Raw genomic sequence first — 17,110 nt, forward strand, 5'->3', positions numbered from 1 at the left:
TTCCTCCCATTTTCAGGTGACTGGTTGTCATTGTACTGGCAGAATTTTTATTATAAAAGTACGTGCCGTGGTTAGAGTTGAACACAGAAATTTCTTAATATTAGTCTACCACACTAACCGCTATACCAGAAAGATGCCTTACTATCCATAACTTCCCAGTTGTTACCACTGATCTAAGTATAATTACAGGTCAGTCACTTGAAAATGGCAGAAGAGCCAAATCCCAAAATGTGTATTTCAAACACAACTCGGACAGTAGACAGTGTCAAAAACATGTTGGTATAATGAATCGACTACTGTCACAAACCTTTAGAGAACTATTCTGTTTTATTCTCCATTAATTAAATGAACAGGCAACCAACCATTTTTGTCTGTTTAAAAACCTTCGCAATGCTACTTAGACTATATTCATGTTAGCATGTTATCATTGCATAATATCTGCACTAACCCCTATCTTGTGTCGAAGTTAAGAATGAGTAGGAGCTATATACTACCACACCCCCCAAGCGCCTACATGGCGTATAGTGGGATATCTTTCAAGAGATTAAAATACTGATAATACAGCCAAAATATAAATTAATAGGTGTAAAATGAGCGGTTCTGATTAAATAAACATCGCGGCGTGCGTCAAGTGAGCTGCTTCATAATATATACCAGTGGTTTTCAACCTGGGGTACGCGTACCCCCGGGGGTTCGCGAAAACATCTTAGGGGGTACGTGAAATTTAAAAAAAAAAAATTATTTTATGATAACACTGAATAATCAGTAATGTAATTTATTTAATTTATTTTAGATGTAGATTATATACTATGTATAACTTGAATTATACACCAACAACTTTGGAGGTACAAAGTTGAAGAGAAATTATATCTGGGGATAAGCGAACAAAAAAGGTTGAATACCACTGATATATACGACCTTCACAATATTGAAGACTATCATTTGCCTGAAAGAAGATCTTTGATTAAAAGTAAATAAATCCGGTTGGAAATTGTGCAATGAGGTGTAAACCCACTTCTGCATTAAAATTTACTTTTAAGCTCAAAAGAATAAAAAAATTATTTGACTCGGTTCAATATAATCCGTCGCTCCCTGGATGCGCTGTGTTGAAGACGTGTTTTTCAATCAGACAAACGCCTGCAATTTAATGTTTCGGCTATACGCACAACAATTATAGTGAAGAAGTTGCCGTCCTAGCACGGCTTCAATTGAAAATACCTGAAAACTGCCCGGAAGCTTTTTAGCTACTTATGCCATATATTTATAGCCAGTTAAATTATTGCTGCTGATTCCTGTTAACACTGAATGACTTCAGCGCACAGCTAGCCGCAATTTACATTCACGATTATGCCTACTTTGTCTCTCACAAATTGCTGCTGTTACTGTACAGTCGTCGCCAGCTTGGCTGTGATCCTTCTGTTACAAAAATTGGAATTAGCATTTCGTGTCCTGTTAACTACTATGTTAATGCGCGATTTTGGGTCACAGATTCTCATTCAGCACGAGGAATGCATTATTACGCGATCTACAGCGGTTTTCACACAAATTTCTAAAACTGCGACTTCCAATTTCAAGCCTAAAAATTATATTTTGCTATAAAGTTTAGTAGGTACACGACATATGATTCCGTTTAGATGTAAAATGTTTAAGCTGGAATAAAATATAAAGGCTGTCCCTACTATTTAACTAAGCAGTCTCTGGTGTTCAACTGAGCACTACGCCGTACATACGTATGGTGTAGTGGAGGGATAGCTTCACGCATTCTTAACCTTAACACTAGATAGTGTGAGTCGTTATTTTCACACCCGACAACTTCATCCGCGAGGAATGAACCCCAGTACTGATTGGATATTGGCCTCAAACTTCAGATCAAAAAATAATAAAAAAAATCGGAATTTTTCACTACCACCAGAATCAAGCTATTGCTCTTAATAATATTTGCTAAAGCTTGTTTCGATTTCATATCCGTGTTTGAATGATCTCCATATGCCGATTAGGTTTGCCAGTTGATATCGATAAATCGATACGACGTATCGGGTTGAATTTTATATCTGTATGAATTCAGCGTGGTCCACCGATATATCGAGTAACTTCTTGGTTGCGCAAAATTGGTATAAAACGGGAAAATAATGTTCTCATTGGATATCGTTCTAAGCAGTCTTTGCTACAGAAAAGCGACTGTACTTACTAAAGATGATCACCGCAGGAAATGCAGCGTTGAGTTCAATGGGCCCGAACGTGGCCGCCTAAACCAACCATTCACATCGGTCACCGCTCGTTAAATCATCACTGTTAATAATTGGATGCATTAATGAGAACAGCATACCCATGGTCATTGTAAGAAATCTTATAAAAGGCGGCATGAGTGGTTTTCTTAAAATATGCTGCAATTTCCGTTGCTCTTTAACGACGCCTTGTTATGATGGTTTAATTTAAATGGCCTTGATAACATAAACGACATTCACAGAGATGTTTCTGCAAACTAAATTTGTAGTTTTTCATGTGTTTTATGTAAAACGTATCAAAAATTAACGTAACATCAGGAAGTCTTTTCTTGTCCACAATTGTCATATCTGAAACTACTCAATGAAATTATATTATAGTATATTAATTATAATATGGGAGATTACATTAATGGTTGTCAGGCGTTGTCGGTCCATACCAGCTAAATATAACTTCTGATTTACACGAATCTCCCACAGAACTAAGGAAATCTTAATCGAGTTAACTAGTGCCTGTTCCGAAAGTCGAAGCTGGTACATTTCGAGGGTTGCGATACCGCTTAAACTAACTCCCCTGCATGAAAAAAATTGTACTCAACTCTTTACGGAATTCCGTCGCCGAAAGATAATACAGTACATTTATTTTATGGAGGTGGCAAAGTTTTGGCTGGCAAGAAACTTAGTCGAGACCACTCTCATGGATATAGTTCTCAACCCGTATGTAGGTCAGTTTGTTGATGACAGAAGTTTTAAAACAGATCCATAGTTATGCTGTCACTGCCTCACATCAAGCCTTTCCGGTCTGCTTCCTGTACTCGTAGATCCCTGTGTCTCTCGCGCAGGTCAGAGGTCACCACAAAATAGCATATTTGTACAACACGATGATGGGCGCCCTCTGGCAATTGTGTGTGTCTGCGGTTCCTCCCACAACCTCCCGTCATAAAACAAAGCCTGTACAGTGCTCCCTCTTGGATAACGGCTACATTTTAATAATGAACTCAGCCGCTGTCTCCTAGGCCAGAAAGAACACGCTAGAGTGTGCTGCAGAGTGTGAACAAATTGAATCGACGAGGTGGATATTATAAGATTATATGGCACCACGCCCCCACTCCACCCCACGTGTTATAATCACGACACCAATTTCTGTAGGTCGCATGTAATTACAATAGCGAGGCTTGAATCGTAAGTGGACTATCTCTTAAGCCAGGTAAGTGGTTACCAAACTGTGGGTGGCGAATCACTTGGGGAAGGGAGTTACGAGAAATATTTCATGGGAGTTTGCTGGGTAAAAATACTTAATAGTTGACTTTTTATGTACTACTTACTGATACTTAAAATAGTCGTAAGAAGAAATTATGGATTAATTCTTAGGTTATTTAGCATCTGTATTACAAATCCAGAGGTTATACAGCACAGAATAAGATGGAAAGACGATGATGAATAATAAATAGCTAAGTATTTGAAATGAAGTTATCGTAGTCTACTCAGGCACTATCTCTGTAGTCACCTGGAGAGACTAAGATCATGAGACACCTCAGTCAATATAACTGGTAACCCAGCCAAAATTCTATAGCGTTACAACCTGAGTAATATTATGTTCATAAACATTATCATATTATATATGTATATAATAGGATACTGTTATGACGTGTATGTTATAAATGACTGATCAAGTTCTCAATAACGACGCTAGATGGCAGAATATTGTTTTACAAGTGCTACTGCAGTTACATAATACCTCGTGGATAAAGGAAAAGGAAAATGGTAAGGAATGAGGACCACAAAAAATATGTACACATTTCTTGTTTCCCCTTTAAAAGATGCATATTCGAACAAATGAGACTCTCTTCAGTTAATTGCTGTATGGATAGTACATGAGGTGTACACATCACGAAGCCTTAACGTTATGTTCTACTCTCTAGATCCACATATTTTCCTTAACATTTTAAATTCAAAAATGTTCCCTGTGATTCACGTATTCCCCCCTTCCCCCCAAGGTAAAAGACCACATCTTACACCCTTATAAACAACTGGCACATTTTTTCCCACCTCAACCTTTTAACGATATGACATAACGGATGCTACATACGATGGGTCGTTTTAAAGTCGAGATAGCTTCGTTTATTTACGTGAGTGTCAACATTTTAAACAAAAAATCGGATTCTAAACTTACAAAACAGCACATAATTATAACCTAACGCAATTTTGGTAATAATATTTCCCTCACATTAAATGTGGCGTTTGTACGACAATGACTGAGTTTTCACAGCCTCGTTTATTTAAGAGTATCACGTCGGAGAGAGTTTGTCATTAGGTTAGTGTGTGCTTTACATTTCGCATTCTATCGCTTATACCTTTCAAAGTATGAATTATACTGTAATTTAACTGTCTTAACGATAACTGACTTAATTCACTTTTGCATAGTTTCGACTCACAAGACCAGCCACAGCGAAATGATGTCAAGTGACAGCTGAATTACGTGTGATGTACCTTTAAGCTATTTTCTCACCTTTAGCTTATGAAAATAAGCCAAACCTCAGGCGACAATAACAAGAGAGCTGCCTTCACTTTACCGAACAAGATAATTAGTGTATCCGTCTCAAATTCGGGTTTTAATACAGTTAGTCAGGCTTTGTTCTTGCGATTTTGTTAAATTAATCAAACAAATTATGAAAAAAGAGGTTTCCACACTTGTTCTCCCACGGGACTGTAACTCTATCTCTCACCCTGGCGGAGTAACACAGATTGTGAACTTTTAAGAAAAAAGTGTTTAGGAGAATATTTAGACATAAAGACCTGGAGATGAAATAAGATAATGGAGGAAATTACCTAACGTGGTTTTTTATAACATGTATCCATCTAATATTATTAGAGTGATAAAATCAAAGAGGATAAAATAGGCGGGACATGCTTGTGATAAATGAGAAATTACTACGAAATTTTTGTCGAAATATCTCAAGGAAAGAAATGGCTTGGGGGAGCCACATCTACATTGGATATTAGATTTCAGGGAACTAGATGTGAGAGCGTGGACGGGACTCAACTGGCTCACGACATGGTCCAATAATTTTTGAACACAGTAATGCACACTCGGGTCCTCCAATAAATGAATAAAATATCTTAAGTAGACAAATAACTATTAATTTTAAAAGAAACGCCATGCATGATGGATATAATTATTGACTTGCATTGAATAATGACAGCTGTAGATCCACTTCACAAGCTTGCACGGTCGCCATGTTTGTAATACTTAATTAAGAAGCCCGAGGGTTTATTGCCGAGTTTATAAGGAGTTCGAAACAGACTTCGGGTGATGAAATCAAGAAGAAGGATTAAATTAACTGACTAGGCACGGAGTATTCGTGGGCTAATGCGAAATTCGTACAGAATTTTTGTTTAAAAACTCAAAGGAAGGGGCAGCTTGAGCGACTCTGACGTACAGAATTGGATTGGACTAGTTTAGACAGGGTCCAATGGCAGACTTCTGTGTATACGGCGATGAACTCAAATCTTTGGTTTCAATATACAAGGGAATTTTTTTTTAATTAGCAGAGAAATTTTTGGTTGCTGATAAAAGACCCAGCGTCATGAACAGAATGTAGTTAACTAGTTACATCACATGTGAATTTTGTTTCCATTCATAATTTTGGGCGCCTTAAGTACAATAGCTTCAGATCGTTAAATATGCAGTATTTCTGTGTGAATGTTGGTTGAATGCCTCCTGTGGACGTGTCAACAGCGTGATGTAATTCTCCAGACGATTCCTATACTGCCACTGGTCTAAAGTTCACGGACCGCTGTAGGAAAAGTATCATTCCAACAGAAGTAAATATATTAATAAACTTCTATTCTAAATTCAGTGCCACCGACTCATGTAACCATGTTCCTGTACTGTATACGTTGATTTTAAAAGCAAGTCAAGGCAGAGATAGGTCGAGCGTGCAATTTTTTTAATTACTGCTGCAACCCAGTGTGCTACTAAATACCTTCCCGATTGCATCTGAAAAATATGAGGTAAGAGAAGGTAAAACAATAACAGAAGATAAGTAGTACTATAAGTTTACTTTTTATTATTATTTTTTTTTTAATTTATATCTTAATTGCGTCATGTTTGTGTTTATTAATACAATAATTTATTTACCGTCTTTACACAAACTTAAAAATGTTGTTAAAATTACTTAAAATTATAACATTTTTTCATTAGATACTAGATCTTGTTACATTTTACATTTGACGACATGTTTCGATGTTATCTTATCATCATCAGGTCTATCAATTAAAATCTGTTGCACTTCTTGCTCTGCGTATATTGATTTGTTTTATTTGTTTGATTTTTTAAGTTCCTTCCATTAAATTTGAAGGCTGTGCCCGGATGCTTTAAATCGGCCCGTAATATCGGACACAACACATCACATACAACCCGATTTAAAGCATCCGGGCACAGCCTTCAAATTTAATGGAAGGAACTTAAAAAATCAAACAAATAAAACAAATCAATATACGCAGAGCAAGAAGTGCAACAGATTTTAATTGATAGACCTGATGATGATAAGATAACATCGAAACATGTCGTCAAATGTAAAATGTAACAAGATCTAGTATCTAATGAAAAAATGTTATAATTTTAAGTAATTTTAACAACATTTTTAAGTTTGTGTAAAGACGGTAAATAAATTATTGTAGAAGTTTATATTTTAATTAGTTCCACGCGTAGGTTGTTCAGTTTCCTCCCCCCCACCTTTGGGTTGAGTTACTCGTTACTGAATTCAAATATCAAACATTTGAATTGCATCGAAAGGCTACAAAATACCATCAAGGTAAGCACAACACTGACTTATTTATTTATTTATTTAGTGTTCTGTCTGACGACAGGTCCATATGAACAGGATCCTTCCATCCTTTTCTCGGACTGGGACCTGTTCATATACGTTCTTGGCAGATGATCCAGAAGTAGTTTGCCATTGCCTTCGTCTGTGTGTGAATGGAGTAATTGTTGGGATGCCACGGAGAAACCGGGGAAGCCCCCGGAGGAAAACTCCGTGTTGCCTAGACCACGGCTTTGCCCAACACAAGTTATAAATTCGGGCACCGCCGGGAATCGAACCCAAGACCCCAGGATTACAAGGCCAGCGCTCTAACCCCTAGACCACCGTGGCACTGACTACAGAAGCATAAATATTTTGTGGCGTCAAATTTGTAACACTGCAGACTATGGACTCTGGGTTCCCATCTGTAGACACATGGTGATAATATGTGAGGAAAATTCAACGCGGTAAATTTATTGAAGGATGATAAACTCAATGAAACAAATAACTTGAAGATGGCTGTCTTCTGGGTTGTTGTGCCGTGTAGCCTGGTAGAAGTTTACCGACGTTTCATCGCCCTGATGACGGAGGCAGTATGACCTCTGAAACGTCGGTAAACTTCTACCAGGCTACAACCCAGAAGACGGAAATCTTCAGATTCACCTCCGTGAAAACCTAAAATCCTACAAACAAATAAGTTATTTCGGTCGTAACATATTCGGTTATATCTCCAATACCGACATAATTGTAACAGACGAGTAAGCACCGATATTAAATACTATGGCTTGACATACATTCCTCGACATTTAAACAGAAAAGAGTGTGTATAACTTATTTTAGAAAGATTACTATGAAATTTAATTGGTATTAGTAACTTGTTTAATTATTAATACATTTAAATAATGTTATGTTATATTATAAAGTGGATAAAGAAACCTCAGCATTTGTGATCAAATTTATTCGATACTTCTAATTTCATTGCCAAAAAAAAATTATACTATAGGACATCCAGCCTTTAGACTGTAGTATGTTGTCTAGTGAGATTTTATTTTCATCGGCTCCACCCATACAATTAATATACCCGCTTTACAGCAAAATTCATCTAATAAATAACATTCTTTTTTCTTATTTATTATGATACAATTTTCTGTTTCTAATTCCTCACACTGGATTGTGATGTAGTTTAGTTTCTTGTATAAGACAATAAGGAAAACGCGTCTTAATTTAATCTTTCAAGCGAAAGCTTTATGTTTTACTTTAATAATAATAATGTCCTTTTTCTTCAGCACTGCCCTGCTCACTATACACTCCAGCCTGCGTTTGTTGCACACGGCATAATTTTCTCATATATCAACATAGTGCGTTCCGAAACGGTTTTATGTTTTGTCTATCAATGTGGTGACGTGAAGTGCGTGCTGCTTGCTACACAGAGCAAATTCTGGTTTTGTAAACATTTACATTTAATAGTGACAAGTGCGTGGAGACAAAGAACAACAGACTGCTTTAAATGCGTTTAACTTTATTGAAAGCAAGAATATCGAAGCTGGGTTACAAGCGAAGCTGCTAAAGCAACAGGCATTTCGAGAGCGTAAGTTTGTAAAGAATAGATATGATAATGTATCTGCAATATATTTTTCAGGTAAATTCAAAATATCTTTTGTAACGTCGAATGAGTCATAGAGACAGCCGAAAACTACAATTTAACATTTCTTTTACTAAAATTACTCCGGCAGAAAAATCGTCAAGTTGTATTTTTTTCCTAGCATTCCGAGAATATGGGAAAATAAAGTTAACTAACTTCATAAAAACTTCTTGCAAAACTAGCAGTTGCACATCCAGTTATTGACATTCACGCCCTTTATGAAGCCCGCAGTTCATTACCGTGTTCAGAAGAACCAGACACTTGTCTCTGGAACTAAGCAGGGCGTGGGGATGTGACCTAGATTTATCTCATTCGGGATAAGGACAACCAGTGGCGGGTTCCATATATGGATGGTAACTTCTTGTCTAACTGAAGAACTATTAGCTTCCCATGAAGTTGGTAATTAATACGGGTTCATTTTGCTAGAAGTAGTCAGTTAAATGTTTTAAATTCTACTTGACTGAAATGCGAATTCACGATTAAGAGAAAAAGTATTACTCCAGTCTGGAGGGCACAATATTTTTAAAATTAATTCTGTGTGTATTTCATACTTCACAGTTGTTGATGCCCATTCATTGCAGATACGTGTCTACCGTAGCAAAGCTAATTACACTATAGGTACCACACCGAATAGTCACATTATTTCCTCTGAATTTCACTAAATATTTAGAACTTTCCAAATAAAAGTTGTACATCTTAATAACATATTTAATTTACGTAATTACCTAAATTCCGTACGATGAAACATATTTCTTTTTTAATAAAATTAATATTTCATTTGAACTCCATGTAAAGTGAGGGGTACGTTTAAACGATGACTAAGCCAAATTGCTGGTAGTCGCTTAGCTAATCAATAAACATTACAGTACAAAAATTTCAATGCCGTGTTCACAGGAACCTGCAAGTGTCCCCTGTTCTTCAAGTTTAACGGATACGAGTCAAAGTTAAATTCCAATAACGAATGTCTTTTCTAAACACATAATAAATTTTTTTTACGAAATTCCTCTAGTTATTTTTGTATCCAGATAAGAACTTTTTGTGCAAAGATCGCATAAAACACATCACGTTCGAAACGAAACTATATTTATGACAGTCCGCACTTAACGCTGGCGTACCCTTTGCATGCCTGACTTATATATGGAAGTGTAGGCCGGTTTCATGCTTTTCTTTTAAGCAGAGAAATTTTTTTGTCCGCTAAGAACAGAGGAGATTCTGAAGGAAGAGAGACAGCTGTGCGCTCCGTACTTCTGGAAACGGATGGGATACGTTTTGCTGCATTAGTCTGATGGAATGAAGAGCTCATTGACCTTTGTGGAACTGCGGAAGAACGTGACCTTTAGCGCAGTAGTGTTTCAAGTTAATTTTACGTTCAAGTTTAGTATGAGTTTCTGAAAATCAGGTGAATTGGTAGAAGAGATCTTGTAATATAAAACAGGCTGAGTGAACCAGTAGGCTAAACGACTTAGAGGGACACATTCCTGCTCGAATATGCTCCTCCATGACATCAGTGTTTGAGTTTCTGATTAGAGTATTCTTCAAGTGTATTAGTTTGTAATTCTGCATCCTTCTTTGGTGTAATTGTTAGTGTGTTGCAAATGTAACTCGATTATTATAGAGTTAAAGAACCGCATGCGAGTAAATGCCAAGCCGCACATAGTAGATAATGAATTGTGTTGTTGACGAAGCTGATTAATAATACATAAATTATATTTCATAGCGACACAAATTGAATTCACTCTTATTTCATTAAGTATGTGTCATGTGCCAAAACTGTCTCACACAAAGATCTTAATGAGGTCAACATTTTACATCAAGCACAAATTCCTACGTACCGTACAATTACCAATTTATTTACAGAACTGATAGGTCTGTTTGATCAACGTGTCAAGCAGAGCATATACTGGGTCGATAATGATCAAAACGGGATTCGTCCGTTAAATAATGATAAAAAATAATGATAACGACCTAGCTAATGTAAAGTGGGGAGGAAATTTCACAAAATGTACTCAAAATTACTCAGTAGTCAAATATTACATAATATTTTCAATGAGTTAGGTATATCCATAATTAAAATGTACAATATTTAAACAAATTCTATGGAAAGGTCCGTACAGGTAAATACAAGTCTGATGCTTTTCCTGTTCAGAATGGTCTGCAACAAGATGCTTCATAACTTTGTTTTTAAACTTGGCTTTAGAATACGTCATTAAGAAGGTTCAAGAAAGCAAAGAAAGATTGGAAGTAAATAAGACACATCAATTTCTTTTATACGCTGATGACATAAATTTGCTGTGTGAAAACACATGTTGGTGATCAGCATAGCAATTTCAGCTTTACTGCCTGCTACTTGAAACAGACCTCCAGTGGACATCGAGAAACAAGTTTTTAGGTTCTGAAGCCAGGAGATTCTTGGCCTGCCATGTCCCCTCTTTCCGAAAATTTTCCCCTAGATTATCAGCTGAAGCAGCCCGTATCTATCACTATTTCTCATTATATGACCGAAATATTTCAAACTTTCTCTTTTTTATGTCTAACTTAGGCTAATCCATTAAATTCCAGCCCTTCCCGATTCTCTACGTATTTTCTGATTTTGATTCTAGCCCAAAGTCGAAAAGCAGCTGAAAATACGATATCTCCTTGTTTTGGCTCAGTGAAAACTTCGAATATATCCTCAGACGGTTGCCTACAAATCCTTACTAAACAAATTATTCATAAGTCGACACATTTTAATTAAATTATTAAGTTGATACAGTAATCATAATTTAAATGAAATCTTGCCATATATACAGGAATTAATGTTCATGCTGCAAATAAGCGATCTGTACCTTACCTATTTGTAAAATGAACTGGACAGGCTGGCTGACAGTTGTTAGACAATCCAGTCCGCGAACCACTGATTCAGGTCATAATAACATATAAACATACAAAATGTCTTTAAGAGGGAGGAATAATGAAAATTTTACGAACGTTAGCAAATAACACCGTCAAATGAAATAAATGGAAAACTAGCTGACACTTCCTATTCGGCTCATGTCAGTAATGGTTAAATACTAAAGAGGGATTAAAAAATTAAAGACGAAGAAAAATCCTCCCCATACGACAGCCGTCGAGAGCACTAAATGTTTTCTCTTGGTTGACTACCTACCAATGGGGAAAGTCGGGAGTAAAAACCTTCAGTTGAAAGTTGACAGGGAACTCACCTCTACCTATATAAAGAAGAGGCAGGCCGGTTCATCGGAACAGTATTCTTTAGGATCGACGTAAGGGAACAAGTACTGAACAGAGTAAGTTTGCATTCCAAGATGTGGTAGTATAATACGACTACTTGCTGATTATTTATTAGTAAATCCGTACTTGTATAAACTTCAAAATTCATTTAAACAGAAACTAAGAAATTTTAAGAAATTTATATTGACGCAATTGTTATAAGTTGTTCGCAGGATGAGTAAGGACATATTAAAAAATAATAACGTAAATCTCGTGTATTTTTGTCAGTATATTTAATTTCCGAGCTATTCTAAAGATCTGCTTCAATTTAATGACAACGTCTTCGTCGAACACCTTTAAACCAAAATTAACTAAAACGCAGTTCAGTAAAATTCAGTATTAGGAATATTGTGTAAACGTACACCGAGGAATTTAATTTTTGTCCGTATTTGCCCAACACAAAGCGTATTTTACAAGTATCTCACTTATACTTCTCAGTTTTCACACAAATGGTTCGTGAAAAAATAGTTTTCATTACATAAAATATGGATTAATGAAAACCTAAAACTTCAACAGTAACATATTTCGACAAGACATGCATTTGATTACATAGGAAAATCATTCATGCCTCTATGCAGTTCATTACTTTTCTCAACAATTCGATTCATATAAAAAAGTATATTTACAAAAATGATTTCCATTCGCCTTGTTTTAATAGGGTCATGAGTGAAAATGTTTCCATGTTTGTTTTACATAAATATTTCTAGACGCTGTTATTTTTCCATTCGTACTCGTTCTCATGTTATTAGTATACGTATTTTATATCCTAAAATATATGCTATAGGCCCACATTTATACGCACCTCAGTGCATATAATAGACAATCTTCGTGGGGGGGATGTTAATTCTTGTTACGTAAAAAACACTCATGCTATTCCAGTTTCCCCATACTGTATTTGAATCGGCTTGGACTTCGAGGAAAACTTTCATATGTTTTGCTTGCAGTTTGTCAAATGTTCCCATGTGTACAAATCTTTTGTGTAATAACCCGTTCTGGAAAATTATGTGAGCTTTATGTTCATATTTGTCTGCTGATTAAATCAAGGACGGTAACATGGAGGGAACATGTAGCACGCAAGACTTATACGAAATATTCGTTTAAAATCTTCGCCGGAATATCTCGTGGGAACAGACTATTTGCAAAACTGAAGCGTGGAAAGAATATTAGAAACGATTTTACATAAATGGGGTCCAAAAGTGTGGATTGGATTAAACTGGCCCGGTATATGATTCTATGACAAGGTTTTGTGAAAACTGTAATTAATCATAAGAGAAAAGACTTTCTCGACCATTTTAGTAACTCAAATCTGCAAGTATTATTGCGAACCATTTAAGTAATTGATGATCTGTTTACGGATACTATTTTATTTTGTTTCGCTAACCGTACAATCTGTGCCATGAGTTGGATAACGGCCTAGTGACCGTAAAGTATCCTAGGTTATGCACAGCGATCAACATAAGGGAATCACGTGTCCAAGAAGTGACAGGCATCATCTGCGGTGAAGTGACTTGCTGGTTTACATTTTCATCCACATGGCAGTGAATCGCGCATTGTTAAGTTGCTGAATTCAGACTTTTAATATTTCCTGTCGATCTTCGGCTCGGACTCCAGAGACTGACCGCTGTTTACAGTTTCCGTTAAAATGTATAAGCACTTTTGTTTCTACAGACCGAACTATGTGGAGTCAGTTGCAATTTTCAAACCGAAATAAGCGTGGCAAATAAACTGCGATTGTTACTATTTTTTAATACTCTAAATCCTCCGTTTAATCTCTCTCGGAGCTGAACTTAGTTTTAAATACTGAAATTAAAAACGAACACACTGTAAATAACATGTATTATCTGTGTTTTGTGCTGCAGCATTGCTGAAAACGTCTAGCCAGAGTTGTAATCTTTTGTTCGGTGTAGAAGTGGCTACATTTAAATTGCACCGATCTGGGTTCATTCCCCGTAATACCATCAAGTAATAACTAGAATTTTTTTAACGCAGTGGTTTTGGTACTGAATTAGACCTCGCTTGTCTCGATATGCAGCGCAATTTCCATGATGTAAATGAGAGACTTACTACAGGTTACAGAAACTGATGTGTTTCATTATATTTTGGGTTTTGTTTTTAAGTATATGTAATTTTCTCTAGCCTCAAAATAACAACCTACATTTCATAACTATAAAATAAGAACAGTTTGTAAATTACTTTTTGCATTTTTAGATTGCATTCCTGTCTATTATTAGGCGTAATACGGCCACTACTGTTTCAGATGTGGAGACTGTGTTTACGTGCGATGCTAATTAGCATGATCTGTGTGTGCGCACTAACTGATAATCCATCGACCACTCCAAAATTTGTAGAGAAAAGAGAGGCACATAGGTACTGTGGTAGAAACCTCGCCAACATTCTGAAATTCCTGTGCCAAGGCCATTACAACGGCATAGATTACGACAGGAAAAGAAGAGATGTGGACTTCTACGGTGAACCGAAGTTGTATGGAGGTACAGTATGACTGGTTGTTTGGATACTTGACTGCATTCTATTAACTATCGGTTACTTGGCGCCGCTTCCTAAACACTACGAAATGAGGAGAAGATTGTGGGAGCAGGATTAACCTATTTCAGATTATTATCACAGCATTCGCCTGGAGGAACCAAAGAAATCCATAAAACGCCTCTACCGTCTTCGTAGGTTTCTTCAGAAGCACTTCGCGATACAGTAATTTGTAAAAAAAACTGGTGACTCAAACTGTCTAAATTCGAGTCCTGTATTTCCTCACGTTACGGAGGTATTTTAATGAATTTATCTTACTTTAAACTGTTAAGTTAATTTTCTAAAACTTCTATTAAAAAAATTAAAATCTGCCTCATTTAAATTAAGCCATTGTTTAAATAAAACGGGGAAGTTCTCATGTATGTTAACTAGTTTTTGTACGTCCAGAGATGGTGTTTTTGCTTTCAGAAAGAATGTTAAAGCGACAGCCTCTGTCACTCGATACAAATGCCATGAAATGCTTTCATTTGGCGATGCCAAACGAACCCTGCCCCATTAACGTCTGTCAGTCTGTTAACTCAGTCGTGCAGCTGATTACGACACACCAGTAACTGATCTCCGTGCGATCATAAATGAACAGCATGCCAACAGACTGTACTGTCTACCCCTTTCAAGCTCAGTTTCCTTAAAATTAAGCCGTTTGAGAAATTCCACAAGCTGTTATTTTACCAAAGTATATCTCAACTTGATAACTGATAAATCACTTGTGTGTGTAAACTACAGGCTACATGTCTTGGCGTTAAATGCATCAAGTCCTACTGGTTGTTTGCTTCAGTCTATTTAACGACTCTTTTCCAACTGAATATTTTAGCGTCAAATGCTCGAATGGCTCTGAATAATGAGTTGAGAAGGTCCTGGAACGTGACTCATGGTCTACTGTAAGCTATTTTATTACCTAAGAATATACCTGATAACAAACGACTCAATGAAACACAATAACTACAGGATATCTTAACCTATTAGTCAAAATTCGAATTCAAGACATCCCATTTACGAAGGAAGACTGCCAAGTATCCGACCACGATTCTCAATGTTGGTAACACTTATAGTACATGCTCTTATTCGATGCAACTGGCGATTTTAACAACATAAAAGGGGGGGGGGTTATTATTTCCAGAGCTGGCAAATAAGTGCATGAATTTTATTTTTAGATCATGACTACGATTTTTGGAGCCAGGCGGAAGATGTGGATGACTTTGCAGACCTACATTACCCGTTCCGACCCCGTTCAGTATCCAGCGTCTTACTGAACAAGTTATTCCGGAGGAGACCAAAGAGGAACAATGGTGGCATTGTCGAAGAATGTTGCATATATAAAGGTTGTACATTGAGTGAATTAACAGAGTATTGTTCACCCGTGCAGTAGCCTTAACTGGCGATGGTGTATTAATGGAATTAGGGATGTCCAAGCCTATATGTATATTTATGATCCACTTATAATTAAGAAATGCCTAACTGTATGTTATTTTTCGACATTTTCCACTATTTAGGTAAATCATGTGTCGTCTCGATGTTCTGCTAAAAGCAAAGTGATCTGTGTTATTCCGTCAGGTAAAAAAACTGCGTAGGCCTGAAAACGCAATATGATGTTGGACTTTGTAAAGATTTTTTTTAATATTGCGTTATGTTCAAATTATATTACAGTAGGTATGTTGGAATATCTGCAATTGTAACACGCTGTACTCTAAAAACAAACGACACACAAACAGCCGAACGTCATATACTTGTAACACATACCACACACTGTATAACGAACACTGAACGATAAGTATTCGAATACCGTACCATATTTATTTCATTTATTTAAAAATCTAATGTTCACTCTATAAAGTTCAAGTTTTATCTATAGAAACATGGAAATTCTTGTTTGATCACGTAGAGAGAAATTTTCTATATGAAATTCGGTTCATTCACTGAAAGGGATAGGCCTGGTACCCGTATGACAACAAGAACGTGTAACACTAATATTTGTAAAACAGTTCGTTGATAAAAAAGCGTGAGAAATTTAGTCCCTTGAAAATTTAAAGGTGACTTATTTACGATGAACGGATAAAACGGAAATTCAAAATATTTAAAAATTTTAAAGTCTGTTAAATATGTATAAAGTTTATTATGATATTCTTGGACACCCTTTTTAAGATTACTGTATTATAATGTTAATTATGTCTTGTGTTCAAACTGTTGTGCCAATTACATATTTACAATAAAACTGCACCAGCATCAAAACGCTGTATTTTATTTAAATGACCTTTTTGAAAAGGTTGAGGAACTGACTTAACGCAAAGTAAGCACAGTTCATAGCCAACATACGGAGCTTGTGCATATACATTAATTCATCTTTATGACCGAATCCTATTTCCCCCTGAAACAGCACTTCTACGAGGGTCGCTCATTAAATAATGCCCCACATTTTTTTTCTCAGCCAATAATGAAGATAGAAAAGTGTACTTTTACATGCTTGAGATTTGATGTTTCTCGCGTTCGTGTACGGAGTTTCAAATTATTCCAACCGATGGCGGAGCTGTAGTGAACTGTTAAAATGGCGTCTGTGAACGACTCTCGTTACAAGCAACGAGCTGTAATTGAATTCTTTTTTGCTGAAAAAGAAACGGTGGTGAACATTCATAAACGTT

General features: G+C 36.3%; 2 protein-coding genes across 2 annotated transcripts in view; one reads left to right on the forward strand and one right to left on the reverse strand.

Annotated features, from left to right (window-relative positions):
- LOC110832105 (uncharacterized) overlaps positions 1-11,784 on the reverse strand; it is a 255,978-nt gene extending 244,194 nt beyond the window's left edge. The window contains exon 1 of the mRNA XM_022068803.2: positions 11,500-11,784. The gene's annotated coding sequence lies outside the window, so the exon portion shown is untranslated. The remainder of the gene's footprint in view (positions 1-11,499) is intronic.
- Positions 11,785-11,801: 17 nt separating this feature from the next.
- On the forward strand, positions 11,802-16,703 carry LOC110832107 (LIRP-like). Its single transcript, XM_022068809.2, has 3 exons — positions 11,802-11,953; positions 14,194-14,425; positions 15,629-16,703. Exons 2-3 carry the CDS (start codon positions 14,194-14,196, stop codon positions 15,841-15,843), a joined length of 447 nt encoding a protein of 148 aa, XP_021924501.1. The 5' UTR covers positions 11,802-11,953; the 3' UTR covers positions 15,844-16,703.
- Positions 16,704-17,110: the final 407 nt, after the last annotated feature.

Source organism: Zootermopsis nevadensis, unplaced genomic scaffold (assembly GCF_977971745.1).
Source record: "Zootermopsis nevadensis isolate Lab colony 2312 unplaced genomic scaffold, Znev_1.0 Znev_ptg000022l, whole genome shotgun sequence".
Taxonomy (NCBI): Eukaryota; Metazoa; Arthropoda; class Insecta; order Blattodea; family Termopsidae; genus Zootermopsis; species Zootermopsis nevadensis.

Coding starts and splice junctions, on each gene's coding strand:
- LOC110832107 (XM_022068809.2), top strand. CDS start 14,194: ATGTGGAGACTGTGTTTACGTGCGATGCTAATTAGCATGATCTGTGTG. Junction 14,426..15,628: donor TGAACCGAAGTTGTATGGAG/GTACAGTATGAC, acceptor TTTTATTTTTAG/ATCATGACTACGATTTTTGG.